The sequence below is a fragment of the Sceloporus undulatus genome, chromosome 2, assembly GCF_019175285.1.
Source record: "Sceloporus undulatus isolate JIND9_A2432 ecotype Alabama chromosome 2, SceUnd_v1.1, whole genome shotgun sequence".
In the NCBI taxonomy this organism is placed as follows: Eukaryota; Metazoa; Chordata; class Lepidosauria; order Squamata; family Phrynosomatidae; genus Sceloporus; species Sceloporus undulatus.
The window spans coordinates 158,002,993-158,022,799 of record NC_056523.1 but is presented as its reverse complement, the minus strand read 5'-3'; the positions used below and the strand labels follow the sequence as shown (position 1 = coordinate 158,022,799).

Genomic DNA, 19,807 nt, shown 5'->3' with positions numbered 1-19,807 from the left:
TGTAAAATGGTTTAACCATTAACCTATCTGCCGCCCCAAGAACTTGAGCCTGCGTCTTAAACGTTGGCCCTTGCTTGCTTCCTAGTTGGGCAGGGCTGCTGCTAGACCAGACACTGCCTGTAGTTCCTCCGGCCGCCGCTAGGTGGGAGCGGCGTACAACTTCCCATCCCTCCTCATGACTCCTCCGTCGCGCGGTGAGGGTTTTTTTTGTAATCCTTTCCCGGCGTCCTTTGCGCCGCGTGATGCCTGACGGGAGTTGTAGTTCCCGGTGTCTAAAGGCGCCGGACACGCTTCCCAGCGTGCCGCGCGCAAAGCCCGCGCGCTGGCTGGCTCGTTCCCTCGCTCTGTCTCTCTCCTCCTCTCAAGCCCTGCCTGGTCGTCGGTCTCTGTGAGGCGGAGGCGGCGGCGGCGACGGTGGCCGCAGAGGTCCTAATACTACTAATAATAGCAGAAGGCGCGTCGGCGAGGAGGAGGCGGCAGCGGCGCTGAGGGCGACGGTTCAGTCCGACCATGTCGGGCGAGGAGGAGGCGGCCGAGCTGACGATCGCGGAAGACGCCGTCGTGAACAAGTACAAGATGGGGGGAGAGATCGCCAACCGTAAGTTGCTGGGAGGGAGGCAGGCAGGCAGGCAGGCAGGCTTCCTCCCTCAGGGACTGGGGCCGCCCTCGTCGTCGTCGTCGAGGGGAGCTGTCAGGGAGGGAGGGAAGGTGGGCGACCGACCCCAGGTCTCCAGGTGGGTTATTCTGGACCCTTTAACTGGCATGGCTTAATGCTCTGGGATCCTGGGAAGGCTGCGGCGAGTGTGTGGGAAGAAGCCCCATGTGCTCGGTGCTATGGAATTCTGGGAATGGTAGAGGTGGGGGCTGGGCTGCCCTGTCTCTCCCTGATCCCGAAAGAGGATGGGAGCAAGGAGCCCTCCAAACCTCCCTCAGCCCCTTTCCCCTCGGGTCCCTTTGGGAGGGAGGAACCGAGACTGCCCCGTCCATGGAGGGCTTGGGGCCCTTCCTCCTCCTCTTTCTGGCCCCAGAGAGGTGTCCTTGGCCCACACGCATGGCGCCGGCCCTCCTCCCTTGTTCAACCAAAGCACAGCGCAGGCAGGAATCACCCGCTTTGAGGCCGCCTTCGCTGCCCTGACCCGGTGTAGTTCTCTCTGCCAGAGAAGGCTCAGTGTCTCCCCAAACTATAACTCCCACCAGGATTCCCTAGCATTGAGCCAAGGCAGTGAAAGGGCTCTCTCTCAAAGTGGATCGTTTCTGCAGAGGGGCTTTTGGACGGATATGTCTCTCCTTGGAAAGGAGCCCTAGTCCTTTGGAGGAGCATTGCTGGGGGGGGGGAGGGAGGGAGGAATGAGCCGGCGTCTTTGGCTCCCTTTCTTCCAAGGGAGGGAGGGGGAAAGACAAGTCTTCGTCTCCCTGGGGTGGGCTCGGGGCCCCGTGTTTCCCTGGGGAGGCCGCCCTCCAGGAAGGGAGCGGGCGCATGGCATGGTCCCTCTCTGGGAGGCAGGCTGGTGGTGGCCATGTGCTGCTGCTGCTGCTGGCTGGCTGGCTGGCTGGCGCCCTCCCTTCCCTCCTCCTCCTCCTCCGCTCTCGCCCTGGCTGGCTCCCAGGCCTCTCTCTCTCTCCTTTTGTTTTCAGGAAGGAGCCCTGCTTCGGATCACATCACCTTTAAAAGGGGAAAGGAAAAAGAAAACCCTGAGCCTCCTGTAATCTAGGAAGTTGAGGATGAGGCAGGGAGCCAGGCAGCCAGAGGGAAGGCAGGGGAATCCTCGCTTGAAGGCTGGGGGTTGGGAGGGCTTCCCTGCCCCTTTAGTCAACCATATGTAAAGATACAGCTGTGTTAGTCTGTATATTCAGCATGTAGAGAGATCTTGCAGCCACCTTGAGACTCACTGAAAGAAAGAAGCTGGCCCCAGGAGCTTTCCTAGACTTCAGTCTACTTCCTCAGGTGCATTCACTCCACCAAATACATCTGAGGAAGTAGACTTGAGTCTAGGAAAGCTCATGATGCCAGCTTCTTTCTTGTGAGTCTCAAGGGGGCTGCAAGATCTCTCTCTACATATACAGTATGAGAGAGCTATACATAGACAAGATCTCTGTACAAATACAGTAAGCAGAAGAGAGATCTTGTAGCCTCTTTGAGACTCACTGAAAGAAAGAAGTTGGCAGCATGATCTTTCCTAGACTTCAGTCTACTTCCTCAGGTGCATTTATTGATTCTACAGACTGTATGTTTGAACTATACCACATCTAGGCCCAAAACACACTGCAGAAATAATCCAGTTTGAGACCTCTATAAGTGCCCTGGCTCAGTGCTAGGGAATTGTAGGAATTGTAGTTTTTTCTGGCACCACAGCTCTCTGACGGAGAAGGATAAATGCCTCCCAAAACTACAGTTCCCAGGATCCCCTAGCACTGAGCCAGGGCAGTTAAAGTGATTTCAAACTAGATTATTTCTGCAGTGTGTTTTGGACCTTAAGTTTACTTCCTCAGATGCATTTGGTGATTCTACACAGCTATATCTTTGAATTCTGCCACATAGCTAGCTATACAGGATATTTAGCACACAGATCACTTCCAGGCCAAAGTGACAAACACATATTATTATTACTATTATCATTAGCCTTATTGTTATATTTATTTGTATCCAGGTTTCCCCCCAAAACTGGGACTCGGAGCGGCTTACAATTTAAAAAAACCAGCTCATACAAGGCAATATGGTCTGCCACCCATATAGGATTTTATAGGTCATAACTAGCACTTTGAATTGCACACAGATTGGATAACCTCATACCTTGACCTGCTGCATTTGGTTTTAAAAGGCTACTTTAAGTTTGCCCTTGTCTCTCAACCTCTCCCTTTATTTTGTTCTATCAAGACTGCAGCTATTAGTGTTACCACAAGATTCCTGTTAAAATATGTTGACCCTGTTGAGTACTAGATTGAGAGGTACACTGGTGTGTACCTTCGTAATTGAGAGATCCCAAAGCTCTGTCTTATGTTTGGGGTTTAGTTTGGGTAGCATAGCCCTATACTCTTATACAAGTTCTTTTTCTGGATGAATTTTTAAGTTTGAAGAGACAAAAGAGGCTTAACTGAAGATCTTAGCTTTACATGGAATGGACATAGGACAACAATGTCTTATCTCTCAGTCACAGCTCTGCCGACAAAGACAATCCACGATTCTTTGCTACAGCAAACTTCTTGGCGAGGAAAGGTCTTTCACTCCATCAAGGAAATCCTCAAGCTTGGTGAAGGAGACCTTAGTTAGATGAAACAGGACTGTCAACCAATGTTTTTGGTTTATACCTCACAGAAGCTAATCAATAGCAATTGAAAGTTTTTTTGACCCTCAGATGAGGTAACTTCATGTTGTGTGTGCCGGTTGACCCCATGAATTTCACTGGGTTTTGCTAGGCAAAGAATAGAAGAGGTTCTGCCAGTTCTTTTCTACAGCATCTGGTATTGGTTGGTGATCTCCAATCCAAGTACTAACCAGGGCTGACCCTGCTTAGCTTTCAAGATCTTACAGGATCAGATTTAAGACCTTTAGGGTATTTAAGACCTTAACTCCATTGTAGGAATAAGGAAATATCTAGCAATGGGTCTACAACTACAGAGCCTTCTAAGTAAGGACACAGAAGTCAATAGCCTGTAAGAAGTAAAAATGATAATCTTGCTGTGTGAGGAGAGATCTGAATTTCTATGATGGGCTTCCTCCTTGAGCAGCCCCCTTTCTTGCTTGTCTGTATGAAATTCCAGACACATGAGTATGCAGTTCATGACTGCCTCTTATGGCTACCAGACTGGTGCTTAAATACAAGGCTGAATCAAAGAGATGTGTATCAATTGTCATATGACTTGGTGTGTATATCAATATGATCATTGCATGTACAGTTGGGTACAAAGTTTCCAAGATTAGTTACATAGCCCATGCGTTCTTTTACAATATGTTCAAATTATTTTTATTGAGAGAGATTACAGAAACCTGTATTTGCTTATTTTGGATTGATTAGATCTTGACTGCTGCATTAGATCTCAGGGGCAGAAACATGACACATTGTGGAAAAATTACTGTTACATGTAGTGTGCCCACTGGATAGAAGGGACAATAAACATTCTGCTAGTCAATGTATTCCTAATACAGAGAATGAAAGCATTAAAGATTACATGAAGTATGTAAGAGCATTCTACTTTTACAATTATGAACACGCATCCAGGCAGATGAGGTCTTGGTTTCCTAGAATAACATTTTGTTGCAGATGTTGTACAAAAGTAGACCTTTATGGCAAGCATTTTATAACATTGATCCTGGAAGACGTATTCCCAGTTTTGACCTGCCTACCAGATACAGGTTTTAAAAAATTATTTAGAGGAGAAAATGGCTGGGCCAGATTTTTCCAACAAATATATTTGTGCTGCTTCCTTTTTTTTAAAACAGTGGCTCAGAACAAATGTTCTACCTTGTATGAATCTGGATTTGTAGGCTTTGGGTATTTTGGTATTGTGGAATACTCTTTATTCTGCAGCCACATATATTTATGTGAATATGAGGTGTTTTTCTACCCTGTAATACATTCTCTTTCTCCTTGGAAGCCAAAATACACCTCAGATTAAGGCACTTGGCTGAAGTGTTTTACCACCTGGATGAGATATATGCTGGATGTACAGCTGATCTGGGAGTAGAACCTAAGAGTCATATACCTATTCCTGGTAACCACTAGATCATTGGCCAAGTCCTGCTTATTTTTCTCACTCAGATAATTTTGAGAACTTTATTACTTTGCTCACTGGAAAAGATTTGCTAACTATAAGATTATTTTAACTTTTAAAAATTATTAGTAGCTTAAAGAACTTCCTGTTCAATTCCAACCAAATTTAATCAGAAATAAGTTCCACAGTGATCCTTGCATTCAAGCTTTGCTTACAGTTGCATCTTTTATGCTGATTTTTATTGTGTATAGTACATCTGTAGCTTCAGCCACCTGGGAAAATATGGAGAAAAAGTCAGTTCTATTAGACTTTTAAACAGATCATGCACTTTGTAAAAGCCCTGTAATTTCAAAACTTTTTGTGTGTGCCAAACCTTAATCCTAACCTTGTGTTGGTAAAAACGAGCCCTCAATGTCTCTGTTTTGACATTCTTTTTGTGATTCTTTATATTTTGGGCATATAGAATGGCATAGTTTTGTGCAAAATACTCATTTTGAAATTTTGTCTTGAATTGCAGGTATCTTGCGTGCTGTGATAGAAGCAGCCAAACCTGGGGTGTCTGTTCTCACCTTATGTGAGAGAGGGGATGAGCTGATTACAGAAGAGACTGGCAAAATCTTTAAGAAGGAGAAAGATATGAAGAAAGGTAACATATTGCTCTATAACTTTATTTTTTAATGTGCAAATCATGCTCCTGTTTAAGTTACAAGCATTTTTGAATGTGTTTAATGGGTTTAAATGTAGAAAGATGTAAATGGGAGATTCTATGGACATGGAGCAAAGGTCCACTGCTGCCAACAAACCTAACCAGATCTCACACCTGATTCACTTCAGGTAGTTCTTTGCTCCTTATAGACGTATGCTATGTTTCTATTACCGAGCTAGCCATTGACACTCATGCTTACAGTGTCTGAATGAGTATTATGCTGTTGGGAGTCTAGAACTTCAAAGAAGTTTTGCCTCCAACATTTAAAAAAGTGACACCCAAATAACATTCACATTTGTGGGAACTTGTGGCATGTTAAAGGGAGAGGATTAAATTTATTTTTGTTCTGGTCTTAATGGGACCAATGTAATTCTGAGGCACTGAGGCTGTTTTCTTACTCTTTGTTTTTGGGACAAGCATTACTTGAAGTACTGCAAAATTTAAATGCTGATATGAAGATTATTAATTTTGTTGTGGCAGAAATTGCTTTTGTCAGTCTTGGGGGCATGACTTAACTATAGCTAGAAACTTGGATGAGTTTGCCATGAAAGCTGGCTTACTTTGACTGACATAAGTATTCTCATAAAAAAGTACCGTGCCTTAATTTGCATAGGAGCATGAGTGACCAGTAGTATAATGTTCCACAACACTAATGTTTTCTAGTGAGGATTAGAATCAAGAGAACAGGCAGAATTTCACAGTTATCAAATTGAGAAGCCAAGATTTGATGCTGACCGACCAATTTAATAACATTTTGAGCTGTCTTTCACAAAACTTTCGGATTTTAAGTAAATTACTTTAAGAAGTTTTTTGGGGTAGGATTTTATTGGTGGTGCACCACTGCCATGCATGGTTGTTGAAGGTTGATGGTAAAGTGAAATGCTTCAGTTTACATGGGCACTATGAAGAGTTCCAGTGAACTAAGATTTAATTAGAAGGGCATGCCTTACTTATTTCATTGACACTCCTGAACACACATATTTAGGAGAGAGCACTATTGTACACAGTGGAGATTCTCTGAAATTCTCTGAGGTGATTTGCCATTGTCTTTCTCTGAAGCACAGCCTACAGCATCTGGTATTCATTAGCTATCCCCCTAATGTTGACCATGCTTAGCTTCCAAGATCAGATGGGATCTTTACCTCTGAGTAAACATACATAGGATTTCTCTCTTAAAACAATTGAGTTTGCACTGGGATCTTCTGGAATTGGTCTTTTGAAAAATAGCACAGTGACATCTGGTAAAGTTGCCTATGCTGCATCAGCTATTCCAGGTCATACCTTATATGTCTTTCTTTAAGAATGGCCCTAGCCCAACTCCTTTTAAGATGAGGAAGCCCATAAAGTTACAGGACAGGTTGGTATAGCTCAAGTAATTATTATTCACTCGCAAGGTGTCAGCAGGAAAAGTTATAGCAATCCGGTTACGGGACAAATGCAGTTTTACAATTATTTAGGGTATCTTGCCTTCCAGATTCCAACCGTTCCTTTTGTGACCAAGGGCAAAGGCATTTCTGCATAGGGAGCCATGTTTGTATTACAATAAATTTCTATCCTTCAATATAATATACTGACAACTAATACACTATATTATATTTTACTGGAGTGGGTTAACTGTTAAAGGTTTTCTTTAGGACTTGCATGATCACACTGCTGTTCTTTGTTTTGTGCAGGTATTGCCTTTCCTGCAAGTATATCGGTAAACAACTGTGTCTGTCACTTCTCCCCCTTGAAGAGTGACCAGGATTACATCCTCAAAGAGGGTGATTTGGTAAAAATGTAAGCATCTGAATTCATGTTTTCTGATTATCTATTGCCTCACTAACATTCATTCTCTTGCGTATTTTAAACTGGTTTATTCCAGAGTGTATTGAACTGAATGGAGCATAGCTGCTGAGCCACTTCTGTGAGGCCCAGAGTTCTAATGCTGACAGAAGGGGTTGTACCTCTTGATGAAGTATTGGTTTTGCTTGGCAGATGAGTTTGAAAGTTAAATTGTTTTGCTTTGCTTGCTAGATAGGAATTGTTTCTTTAACTGCCATACAGATTTATTGGGTTGGGATGTTTTAGATAAATGATTTGTAAGCAGCGTTGGGAGGTCATGAAAGTTTCCTTGTTATTACCTCTTCTGTCCCTCCCCCCTCCTTTGTTTTGCAGTGATCTGGGAGTCCATGTCGATGGCTTCATATCAAATGTAGCATACAGTTTTGTCATTGGCGCATCCAAGGTAAATTTATGTGTGTGGGTTTGGGAAGTCAAGTGAACATGTATCTTTCAAGGCATCATGAGTTCAGTAGAAGCATTGTATTAAAGGAGTGGTAGTAGAACCAGTTTGCAAATAAACGCTATGTAGCAGCAGATGCTAGTAACTAATTTTTTAAAAAGTGCTTCTCAAATGATGTACTGCAAAAATAATATTTCAATGTTTAATTTCTTCTGCATTTTCAATTGAAGTGTGATGCCTGAGTTAGATGGCATCTGAGTCTGTTAAGTAGTTTGCAAGTATAACACAGTATGGCAAGCAAGATCAACTGACATCTCCAGCTGCTGTGATTAAGTACCATTGTTCTGGGCACATAAAACAGTGACTTTTATATTTGTATTTCCCAGTCTTTCACATAACTTTAAGTTTGTGTGTGTGTGTGTGTGTGTGTGTATGTTTAAAGCACAAGTATGCTTATGTGACACTTGCTGCTGAGGGTGTTTGTTTTGAGTAAACTTGGCATCTGTAAATGGCTGCATTAATTGATGGAAGAAAGTAAATCAGTTAGTGATGATCCATAGAATAGAACAGTCCTATTGATCTGTTGCATTGAGTGCTGTGCATGAACATACAGCTTCTTGAGTGTTGTATCTTATTAAGTTTGACCAAGGTTAGATAAACATTGTAAATTGTTAAATCCATGACTCTTCAAAATGAGCATGGTAAAATATATTAGTAAACAATACAGACTGTATTCTGTATAACATTTATCTCTTTAAAAGCTGTCTTTTGAGTGTCCACTGAATTTTTCCAATTACAGAGGAGATTTTAAGGCTATTCTGACTGAGATCACAAACAATCATGCTCTAGTCTAGAGTATTGTGCCTGCTACTTTTCAGCTTTGTTTCAAAAGTTGTTACTAATTTAGCATGCAAGGCAAAATAGAGAAAAGAATGGTCCGTGGGTGCTGGAATGCCTTGCAAATCCCATATGGCAAAATATGTATTGCGTCATCCAGCATTAGTTAAATACTTAAGTTTTATTAATTCCAATAGGAAGATTTAGTCATGGATTAAATTCTCCCACTTAAAATCATTGGGACAAAAATGCCTAACATTAGCAGAATTATGCTCTCAATGTTCTGTACAACTGTACTGTTTTCAACATGTTTCATTGAGAAGGATCTTGAGTACAATATTTTTCCCTGAGCATGAATGCTTATGTGTAAATGCAGGCTGATTTCCCCTATCCTTTCAGGAAAATCCAGTGACAGGTCGTAAAGCTGATGTAATCAAAGCTGCTCACCTCTGTGCTGAAGCTGCCCTGCGCTTGGTCAAACCTGGAAATCAGGTGATAATAGGCAGTGGTTACTTTGCGCATGTATCAGGTTGTGGTAGGCTGTCAAAGGTACAAGCCTGAACATAATCTGAATGATCAGATGGGAAAAATCATTAGCTTATTCTGGGAGGAGCTGTTAGTTTTGTGGGAAATCTGGGACTGACTGACCACAGAGAGCAGAATCAGTGTATGTCTGTGGTTTCAAACTGTAAAAGACTTCAGCTGCCTAGACAACATTTGAGCTAGTGTGTTTGAAAAGATAGTAGCTTCTAAGAACCTCATGTTGTCATGAGCTTCTCTGAAAATGATTGAAGGTGTGTTCTTCAAAAAGTGTACAAATATTAGGCAGATGAAAATACATTTACCGTATTTTCCGGTGTATAAGATGATCTTTTAGCCCTGTTTTATACGCTGGGTTAAGCGTTCGCTGGCCTCCAGAGACAGGTGAATGACGTAGCCACCTCACTGTCTCTGGGGGGGGGGGAGTATCCTTGCGGGTTCCTATCCCAGCAGGCACTGTGGCCGGGCTCTCCCTTTCTCGCCACCATTACTGCTGAGGTGAGGGAATGGGGGGCTGGATTTGGGGGCTGGAAGTCAGAAAAGGTGGCGGAGAAGCTGCTCCAGTGCTGGTCCGACAGGAGAGGGATGATCGGACCGAGGGGAAGAGCCGGCCCCTTATGCCTTGCTGCCCCGCCCAGAATGCACCCCTCCAGCGGCTTCTTCCGCAGCGGCAAGTGCTCTTTTGGGCCGGACTGCGGGAGGCCCTACTGCCACTTTCAACACCCGCCTTCCAGGCCTCCACAGAGGCCCCCTCAAGTTGGCGCGTGTAGGCACCAGACCCCTTTAATTCGGCCTATAGTAGGCCAGAGCACTGCCTGAACGCAAGTTGGGGGTCGTTTTATACGCCCAGTCGCCTTATCCACAGGAAAACACGGTATATGTTTGTCTTTTGAAACAGACTTGAGATCTTGCTTTTCCTGCTTAATCAATCCATCTTTGTTCTGTAATTTATGCTGACCTCACAGTATATCTCTGTGGTTAGCTTCTGCAATGAGAACTGGACATTCTAGCTTTGTCTTCTCTTATTGCCATTTATTTCATTTCTGTCTCATTTATATAGCTTATGTAATCATGTATAGCTGCTTGCTATTAAATTGTGATTTTTGTTTGAAAGTACACAACCCGTGGCCTTGCTTCCTGGATTATCAGGCCAATTCTAATGTAGAGCAGATTTTATTACAGGGTTTTCATTAGTAGCTCTTGTGTGTGCCCGCGTATGTGTGTTCACACACTCATAGACAAAGACAGGCACATATACATGGGGTGGGAAGAAATTTATGTATGATGTTCTGGCCAGTGTGGGAGTCATAAAATTGGAAACAAGGATTGGTTCCTGGCTTTTTTGTAAAATATAGGTAAATTGAAATTAAATGTCCATATTTACTCCCTCTCAACAGAATTCCCAAGTGACTGATGCCTGGAACAAGATAGCTCATTCATTTAACTGCACACCCATAGAAGGTAAGGGCTGCTGATTGAAGAATGACATGACAAAGAACAAGAGTAAAAGAACTGTCTTCATTAGTGTTATTAGTTGAAATGTATAACTTGAATTAATGGAGGTGATAATAGTTCTTCTAAGATTATGTTAGCTTTAGATGCCTTAATGACTTTGGTATATCATTATTACAAATAATTATTTCAGTCTATCCCTTTATAAAATCTGAGGATGCCCAAAAAACCTGAAGCCTGTTTGGATTTCAGGATTTATAGCTTAATTTGGGGGACACATTTTCGAGTTGGGTATATTTTTAAAATGACATGAGGCCATTTTGAGTTAGAAATTTCTGTAGATAGGCATGTTAAGGTGAATCTGCTTGCTGTATTTTCCCTTCGACATTACCTTTAACTGAAGACTAAACGAGTAAATCAGCTTTTGGAAACAATTCAGCAAAATAAACCAAAGACTTGAAGGGGGAGTAGTATTGAAAAGAGACAAGGCAAATGGATTTTGGCATTTATCCTGTGGTGGTGATGTCAATATAAGAATGTTTTGGGGTTTTTTAAATGATTTGTGTGTCACAAGAGGGTTCTTGGCTGCATTCAATTCAAAGGTTCAATTAAACTTTCAATTAAACTTGATTGGAATAGAATTGCAGTTTCAAGGTTAGGTTGTTATTCCCTTATGAGGTCTTGTAAATTTATTGTCTTCCATCTTGTGTAAAACAATGTCAGCAGAAAAGTGAGGAGGTGGTTGTTTATGCTGTTAAGGGACTCTTAAACAGTCGCTCTTTTTAAAATATACAAGTAGTGTGGTCATCCAGACAGCCACAGTGGTTATGAAACTAAATAGAACTGTCCTTTGTACAGGTAAACCTTTGTTTCTCCCCACAAGTAGCCTCCAGGTAAAAAGCTTCTGCTTTCCTGCTCACATTTTGTGATATGAAAGCATATGAGATTTTTTTCCCTTAAACAAACCAAGGCACACTACAAAGAAGAAAGAGATAACTGACCATATACTGAACAGGACTTTGTCAGGGTGTAACAAGGGGAACGGAATAGTGAGACATCAAAATAGAAAAAAATGCTGTGGGTAATAGACACATTGTTTGTTAGAAGGTCCTTGGCACAGTTTCAGATTCAAAATGAAAAGGCTTCCCTAAAAAGCCATTAAATATGTTGCCATTCAACTTTGAGGTAGGTATAGAATTATGCCTTCATTTGTCCTGTGTCGCTCCTCTCTGAATTCAGGGGCATGCAACAGTTGGCACCAATTTTACAGCCAGTTGTGCTGCACAGCATTATGGGTATGGCCCTCAGACAGATTTACATACTGCATTTTAAGTGTACATCCAAGACTGCTTTCTGAACGAAACTGATATGGCTGAAAACAGATCTGTCTTAGTGATTAATATAGTCTTACTGCTATCACAAGTGCATACTTGGTTGCACTTCCATGTTGCTGTCTAATGTAGAAAAAGGTTCTTAATGTGAACTGTAGGAGTGCCTTTTGCACTGTTAAATTTAGCAACAAACAGTTAGAAGCAAGAGGCTCAGAAACAACATTGAGAGGTTTAATTGGAAGGAAAGGAGATGAGAAGTGGGGATACAGAGATTTGTAGGAGGGCAAGCCAAAACATAAATGAAGCATGGAGAATGTATGGGCTGGGGAGAGAAAAAAAGAGTTAACATGGTGCAGAGGAACATGCAGTATGAGGAAACTCCAATAGAAAGTGAAGAGAAAACGGGTTAAAAGAGTGGATTAAATGCTCACAGAGCACCCACCATATAAAACTGGGCTTTGCTAGTTTGAGTTATACATCTCTGCTCCAGGGCAACAAAATCTAAAGCTGACCTTAGACGGATGGCACTGGTGGTTGCAAGTAGTAACTGTATCAAATGTATGGCTTTCCTGAACTGAATTATTATTGACACTGTGGTTTGTTAATGACAATTTCCTTGTATAAATAACAACATCCATGTCTGATCTTAGCTCTGCTTTTAAGTCTAATGTCTTAAAATGTGACCAGCAAGTCACACTGGCTGCTTTCCTATATCCCTGCTAATAGATACTCATTTTTACAGGGATGCTATCACATCAGCTAAAGCAGCATGTGATAGATGGCGAGAAGACCATAATTCAGAATCCCACAGACCAGCAAAGGTATGTGTCTTTTTCTAGAACTGATGCCAGGATGAGTTAGGAACCAAGAAAGACCTGTGATGTATTTTTGGTATTGTGCAGTGGAAGCATTTGTTGTAAGATGAAGTGGAATCCATCATATGAAACAAGTAGTTTGCTTCATGTAGTCTTACTTATCTCCATCTAGAAAGGACCATGAAAAAGCAGAATTTGAGGTCCATGAAGTCTATGCCATTGATGTTCTCATCAGCACTGGAGAAGGGAAAGTAAGTGTGCTTTCTTTGTATTGTCCAGTAAATAGGTATCCTACAAGATTGGCAACAAGATCTAAACCATTTGTTTTCGTCAATAATTTTGTGTATATTTAGGCTGTGGAAATAACTGTGTAACCATAATTATGTTTCAGAAGCTCCCTTTATCTGCTTTTGTCTTTGTGTAAAACTACCTGTCACATGACTTTCATTGGCTGAGCAGAACTGGATATTATGCTGCTAAAACTGTATGGAATTATTTAAATGTCTTTAGGCCAAGGATGCTGGACAGAGAACTACTATTTACAAAAGGGATCCTTCCAAGCAGTATGGTTTGAAAATGAAAACTTCCCGTGCCTTTTTCAGTGAGGTGGAGAGACGCTTTGATGCTATGCCATTCACTCTCAGGTACTTGTTTTCTGTTATACTGTATTTGTTTATGCACTTCACAGCAGGGATCCCAGACAGATCCTCAAAAGTTAATGGTTATTACTATTTTAATAGTGTTTGGACATGTCTTGAAAAAGTAAATAGAATGTTCCAGATTACATTGTTCTGTGTAGACATGCAAGGTGTTAATCCCGCACTTGAGCTAGTCAACAGAACTGTATACTCTGTGCTAACAGTATAGGAATTCTCTAGCCTGTATAAACCAATCAGGCTATGTACACTGTTTGGCTTATTTTTTGTAGTTCTAGTTCTGTGGGGAAGGGAGCAATGTAGCACATGAAAAGTCTTCTTCAGCAGTCACCTCTTTAGCCATACACTCTCTGTGCTACAGCTGAAGATGTAAGGGCTATGTACATTGTTTATATTCTGTGCAGGTATGAACATTATTTAATAATAAGACTCTGCTGCTTTTATGAATCCTGAAATGCCTACACTCAGGTTCTTAACTTATTTTTATGTTACACCTAGGGCATTTGAGGATGAAAAGAAGGCCAGGATGGGAGTAGTAGAATGTGCCAAACATGAGCTGCTCCAGCCTTTTAATGTCCTCTATGAGAAGGAAGGTGAGAATTTGTTGCTGGCCCACTATCCATTTAAGTTTGGAACTGGACACTTGTTCTAAAAAAAAGTTTGTATTATTGGACTTTGGAATAGGATTTGAGTAACTGTGAAGTCCAACCTCCAGATAATACTGGAGTTCAGCTCCCATCATCTTTGCGTGCTGATTTTCTGATTTGTCAGAGTTCAAGTACGGACTGGGTCCGTATTAGGGTTAGAAAGGGGCGTCACTTCCTGATGCCCCTAACCCTAGTACGGACCCAGTCCATACAAAATGGTGGTGCCTGTTCCACACGGCGGCTGCCATTACGACGTCACAACCGTGCTGCCTCTAAACGGGGCTGCGCGGTTGTGCCGTAGTGGGGCCGCACGAGGGCGCCTAGAGTGCCCTTTCTGCAGCCCCGGAAGGAGGTCCGTTTCGGAGCTCCTTCCAGCTTTGCGTCGCTGGGTGCAGCCTTTACATGGCTGCGCCAGCGACGCAGAAGAGAAAGGGGCCAAGTGGCCCCTTTCTCTTCCTCCCTGCCGCCATCGGGTGTCCTTGGGGCTTGAAACTCCAAGGGCATCTCTTTCCAGGCCACGGGGAAGCGGCCTTTTGCAGCTTCCCTGCGGCCTGGAAAGCGGCGGATCAGGGCCTCGGAGGCTGCTGTTGTGGCAGCTGAGGCCCCAATCCGGCGGGGAAAGGGCCAGTTACAGGCCGCCCCAAACGGGCAGTCTGTAACACGCCAATATATATTCCAGATACAGCATTTGTATGCTAAAGCATCTGTATCTGCTGGTTGGGTTGTATTTCTGATTAATTTCTTGGCAGAGATGTAGTTGTAGACTTGGACTAGCATTTAAACTACTTTCTAAGGCAAGTGGAAGGAATTTCCTGAATTGCTAAATGCATTTATTGTGAGGGGAGACAGGCAGGAGCTTCCATATGACATCTTGATGGTTGTCAACAGACAACATGAGACTTATTTCAGCTTTGGAATGTGTTTGAAGCCCAGTACAAGTGTGGATTCTCCAATCCAGAAGTGGGAAATCTTGGGTCTCATGATGCCAGTCTATCTCTGGGCTTCCCCAGATGTGTTGGGGAGATGGTTCCCAGGTTTTTGCAATTTTTTGAAAGGTTGAAATGCTTCTCCAAAGGGTTAAGTAATGACAGTGAGAACTTTATACTTAAATATGGTGGTACTTTGGGGTCCACTGTTTCCCCTTTTGACCTTGCCCACTCCTGGATTGGGGCTCCTGAGAACTTCTCTGAAACTGAATTTGGGCCTTGCTGTAAAAGAGATGTTTCATACACAGAGCTTATTCCTTCAGTGTTTGCTGGCGTCCGAAGTGGTTGTCACAAAATGTTCAAGTTGGCTTAAGTAAGCCAAAAAGGGAAGAGAGGAGAAGGAAGGAACTTCCGTTTAGATTGTTGAAATTAATACTTAATTTCTGCTATTGCAGTAGACCTGCTAGAACCAAAGTGTTCTTCTGTGCATATTCTTTTTGCATGCATGTATATCAATTGACAATATGAGAACTTTTCTAATGTCCTGATGTATTGTTAATTTCCAGGAGAATTTGTTGCCCAGTTTAAGTTCACAGTGCTTTTAATGCCCAATGGTCCTATGAGGATAACTAGTGGCCCCTTTGAGCCCGAGCTCTACAAATCAGAATTTGAGGTACAAGATGCAGAACTGAAGGTCAGTGCAGCAATGTTATTCTTCATAAATTTGAAAAGCACATAATTTTTTATCACCATAAATTAAACTGAGTTTCCTATTCCCAATATAAAAGTAGTATAGTAAATATTAGTCATGTCTAGATTTTTTTGTTGTTGTCTAAATTGAGTAGGCAGATCCAAAGAGAGCAGAAAGCTGGTGTCCATTTTAAGTGTCTAGAGAATAGCCCACAAGGAAATAGAAAAATGTATTAAATTTATGTTTCTAAGCATGATAAAAGCGCAGCAAGCATCTTTCTGTACGGCACTAAATAGGCATTGGGACTAATGTAGCTATAATAGTTTCCCTTGTTCTGTTCAAGAGAAACACTGGGGAAAATGTTGTGTCCCCTGATATATACATACCCATAGCATGGCCTGTCCGGGTTTTTAAAAATGCAAAAATTCTTCAGGCATGTGGCCAGATGAGATGTGACATTTAAGCTATTTGCTGCTTCTCCCAGTAGGATCAGATTCTTCCACAATGTGAACCAAAGTTTTCTTCAGTTTTGAGTTACAATGAAGCATAAGAACAAGTTCTATACATTCATAGAAAGTGATCTGGAATTAAATCAAAAGCAGTTGTGTAGGCCTTTACTTGCGGTGGTGATAGTATTATTCGTGTGACATCGTGTTCTTTTCTTTGGCCTGATCATGGTTACTGTCGAGTAATTCCTTGTAGACAGGTGAAAAGTAAAGTAGCTGGCTCCAAAGGATGCACAATTCAGCACTATGTGACGCCAAATGTCAATCCCAGTGTGTGCCAAGCATTCTAAGGCTGGCTGTGTTCCTTTATGGCTGGCAGTAATTTTCTCTTTGGTTTTGTTGTAGAAAAGAGGGAACTGCATTCTAGGTATTGCTGTTTACTTCTTTTTTTCTTACTTTACCAGGCACTCCTACAGAGTTCAGCAAGCCGTAAAGCCCAGAAAAAGAAGAAAAAGAAGGTAACTTGATTGGTTATGTATTTAATGATTTCATATATGTTAACTGTGTTGATCTAGAATCAGTGAGTCCCCCAAATTATATTTATAACTTGGATCTTCCTACATCTGGATCTTACTTTGGGATCTTGGCATTAACATGTGGTCATTTCAGTCCATGATATAGTATGATAGTACTGCACTTCCTTTATTCAAATGGCAGGAAGGTGTCAGGAAGCTTCATAAAAGCAGGATAAATGGATGTTGGGCTAAATGATGAATCTACAATCCTCATTGATATTTGCTCATGACTTTAGGGAGAGGTTCGCATTATTGAAATCTTGATAGAATTTGAACAACAGAATTTTAATGTGTGCATGTTTTGGTTCTTTTTATATTTCCAGAAGTCTATTAGTGTTGTTGGGATTGAAAACAAGCAGGATATTTCTTCCAGTGTTTTTTACCCTTAAGTGGAAGTATTTTACTGCAGTTTCTAACACCTGAGCAATATAATTTATTCTCTTTGTTCCTATAGGCATCTAAGAATGCTGAAAATGCCACAACAGGGGAAACAGCAGAAGAGAATGAGACTGGCGATTGAATGGCTTTGAATTCTCTACATAGCACCTGATTCTTCCTCTCACATGCCCCCACTCAAAACAAGAGAAACAAATATCCCCTAATGGCTGTTTGTCCCATAGGACCAAATGACAAATAGCCAGGACTTCCCACAGAGTGCAACCAGCTGTGATTGACTTTGCCACTGAGGGAGGAGTCTCTTGGCCACTTCAGAATACTTTAAAAAGTGTGAACTAATAAAATCAGGAAACAAAAACTAGTCTACATCCAATCTTTCTAAACTTTGATAATAGTTGTGCTCATTAGACACAATATTCTGAGCAAGAGGGAGTTTTTTGTTAGCTCTCTCCCCCCCCCCTCCCCTTTCCTTTTTTACAGGTACAGTATGCCAGTTCCTCTGAAAAATTCTTTGGCATCTTTTCACAACTGTTCAAACATGCAAAAGCTCCATCTTCAAATTGCATTACATCCAGTTAGTATATAACTTGCATGCTTGATTGGTGTTCTGATCTTCAGTTTTGTTTTCCCCCCTCTGCTTAAAACCCTGGGGCATTCATGTGTTGCTCTTTGTGTTTTCCTTTGTAAACTCACAATGTTGTGTTTTTAAAGTTGGTGGAAAGCTGGTTTAATTGCTGCACAGACATTATCATTTTAATTTCTTTTAATCTGTTTATATGATTTACTGTTTTTTTAAAAAAATTATTGTCCCAGTTCAAAGATACGTTATAAAATCTTTCAACGTACCTTGTAAAATCTTTTCTAAGACCCAGAGACAAAATAAAGCTGATCTTTTCAGAAATCCACCAGCTCTCGGCAAAAGCTTTAGCATTTTTGTTCTTCTGTGTTTATCTATTCTGTACACACTTGCCTTCTATAGACTAAAACTTACCACTGTCCTGATTGATAGGTTGTGTAAAGCAGGATTTTTCAGAAGAATCCTAACCATGTGTCTTTTTTAAAAAAATTATGAAATGCTACAAAGTGGGTGGGCCTGGAGGAAAATCCGTTAGTGGGAATCTTTTCTATAGTATGTCTTTTTAAATTGTCCCATTGGATTGTATATGATTGTGTGGGCTTTTTTTTTTTCCCCTGTTGTATTTCAAGCCAGGTCCCTGTCTAGGCATTTGCTGTAGCTAAATTGATGCCTGTAACACTGCCTTGTAAGGAATGAGAGCACCTGTGCTCTCTGGCAGAAAAAGTCCTTCTGACCAATATATCTGGAGTTTAATATTTTTAAAAAATCTTAACAGTTGCTACCAAAGTTGAATTCCATAAAATAAACAAATGTTGTTTTACTCTGAAAAATCTTTTCCATCTCTCTTTGTAAACTGTCTACTTTAATTTCTAATCTGTTCTCTTGCGCTTTTGTAAGGGGTCGCTTTCAGTGCTCAGATTTGGGATAAAATCGGGTATATGTTAAGTGGAGATTGAATTGTCTGGAAGTATAAACTTGAAGAATCATGCACAAAGCTTGCAATTAACTGCCAGTTTAATTGTAAACTGCTCCGAATTGTTAACCATAAACTTAAGGGAAATGGGTGGGTTGGGAAAGGGGTGAACACAACTTGTTCCTAAGAAGGAACATTTTAGCATTTATAAGTAATGTGTTTTCTTACTGCCCTTCTGTAAAAGAGAGACTAAAATCAGCCACATTATCAGTTTATAAACCACTGTGAATTGCTGGCAGTTTATTTAATTTTCTGTCTTGATTTTGAAACGTTAAAACAATGTATCTCTTGATTTAAAAATGCAGTTGGAAATCTTGGAAAACAATTCCCACCAAATGTTCTGTAATTTGATTTTTTTTTCCAAATAAAATTGATTAGACATCTATAGATAGATGAAAGGGTCTGATATGTGGAGGAGGGTGGTCTCAACATTAAATATGTGACAAATGCATGCATCTTTTAACCATAATGGTAACTCAGAAAATCAGAAACTATTGAGTGTTTCCAACTATTAGATTATACCTGCTTTAGAATATCCCAGACAAGCTAAATAGCTAATGTTGCTTTTTTGGCTAGTGAGCCCCTCACCGGTGAGAAATTGTGGGGACAAAACAAAAAGCTTATTTTATTGTCTATAGTATGAATGAAGCTTTGGCGTTTACTTTGCATTGAATTACTATACTTGATTGTTGCAGTTTACTACTACTATTTAGGAAAAGTGAATCTAGATTTGTTTTTTAATTTTCCCTATAGTGTGATGTATTGTTGTTCTGAAGTTCAACAGCTTCTTGCTTTATATTTGATTTAAGCAGGAGAACATGTCCCATGAATTCTGAAATTGGTGTGTCAACAATACTGAAAACTCGCATGAGAATGAATTCAGTAAAATTGGTTGATTTTGTTACTAATACCTGCATCTTGATCCTAATCATGCATAAGATTTCTGTATCCTAATCCTATGTTTTTGTCATAACAGTAGCAGTAAAACACCACACTGAGTAGATGCTAGATTTCCAGCACAGATACATATGTACGTCTGCTCAGCAATATTTATTTGAATCTACCAGGTTTCCAAAGGAGATACAGAATAAATAAAAACAACAGATGGCATCCTGTTCCATAATTATGATGCCATAAACCCAGTTTATAGCATTATAATCCTACATATTCACATTTACAGTTGTTGCACCAGTGTAGCTACCAGAAGTCCCCCAGAGCCTACCATACAAGCCAGGTAGCCCTGCAAACAGAGGAATTTCTGTGATGCCGAGGTGGGGTAGTGAGTGAAGAAGTGTCCAGCCCTTC

At 41.2% G+C, this 19,807-nt stretch overlaps 1 protein-coding gene across 1 annotated transcript; it reads left to right on the top strand.

The window, feature by feature from the left end:
- Positions 1 to 277: 277 nt before the first annotated feature.
- On the top strand, positions 278 to 18,889 carry PA2G4 (proliferation-associated 2G4). The gene is made up of 13 exons (XM_042452225.1): positions 278 to 598; positions 5,228 to 5,356; positions 7,090 to 7,195; positions 7,574 to 7,643; positions 8,877 to 8,969; positions 10,415 to 10,478; positions 12,543 to 12,621; positions 12,788 to 12,866; positions 13,126 to 13,259; positions 13,770 to 13,864; positions 15,411 to 15,538; positions 16,446 to 16,499; positions 17,011 to 18,889. Exons 1-13 carry the CDS (start codon positions 511 to 513, stop codon positions 17,074 to 17,076), a joined length of 1,185 nt encoding a protein of 394 aa, XP_042308159.1. The 5' UTR covers positions 278 to 510; the 3' UTR covers positions 17,077 to 18,889.
- The last annotated feature ends 918 nt before the right edge of the window (positions 18,890 to 19,807 follow it).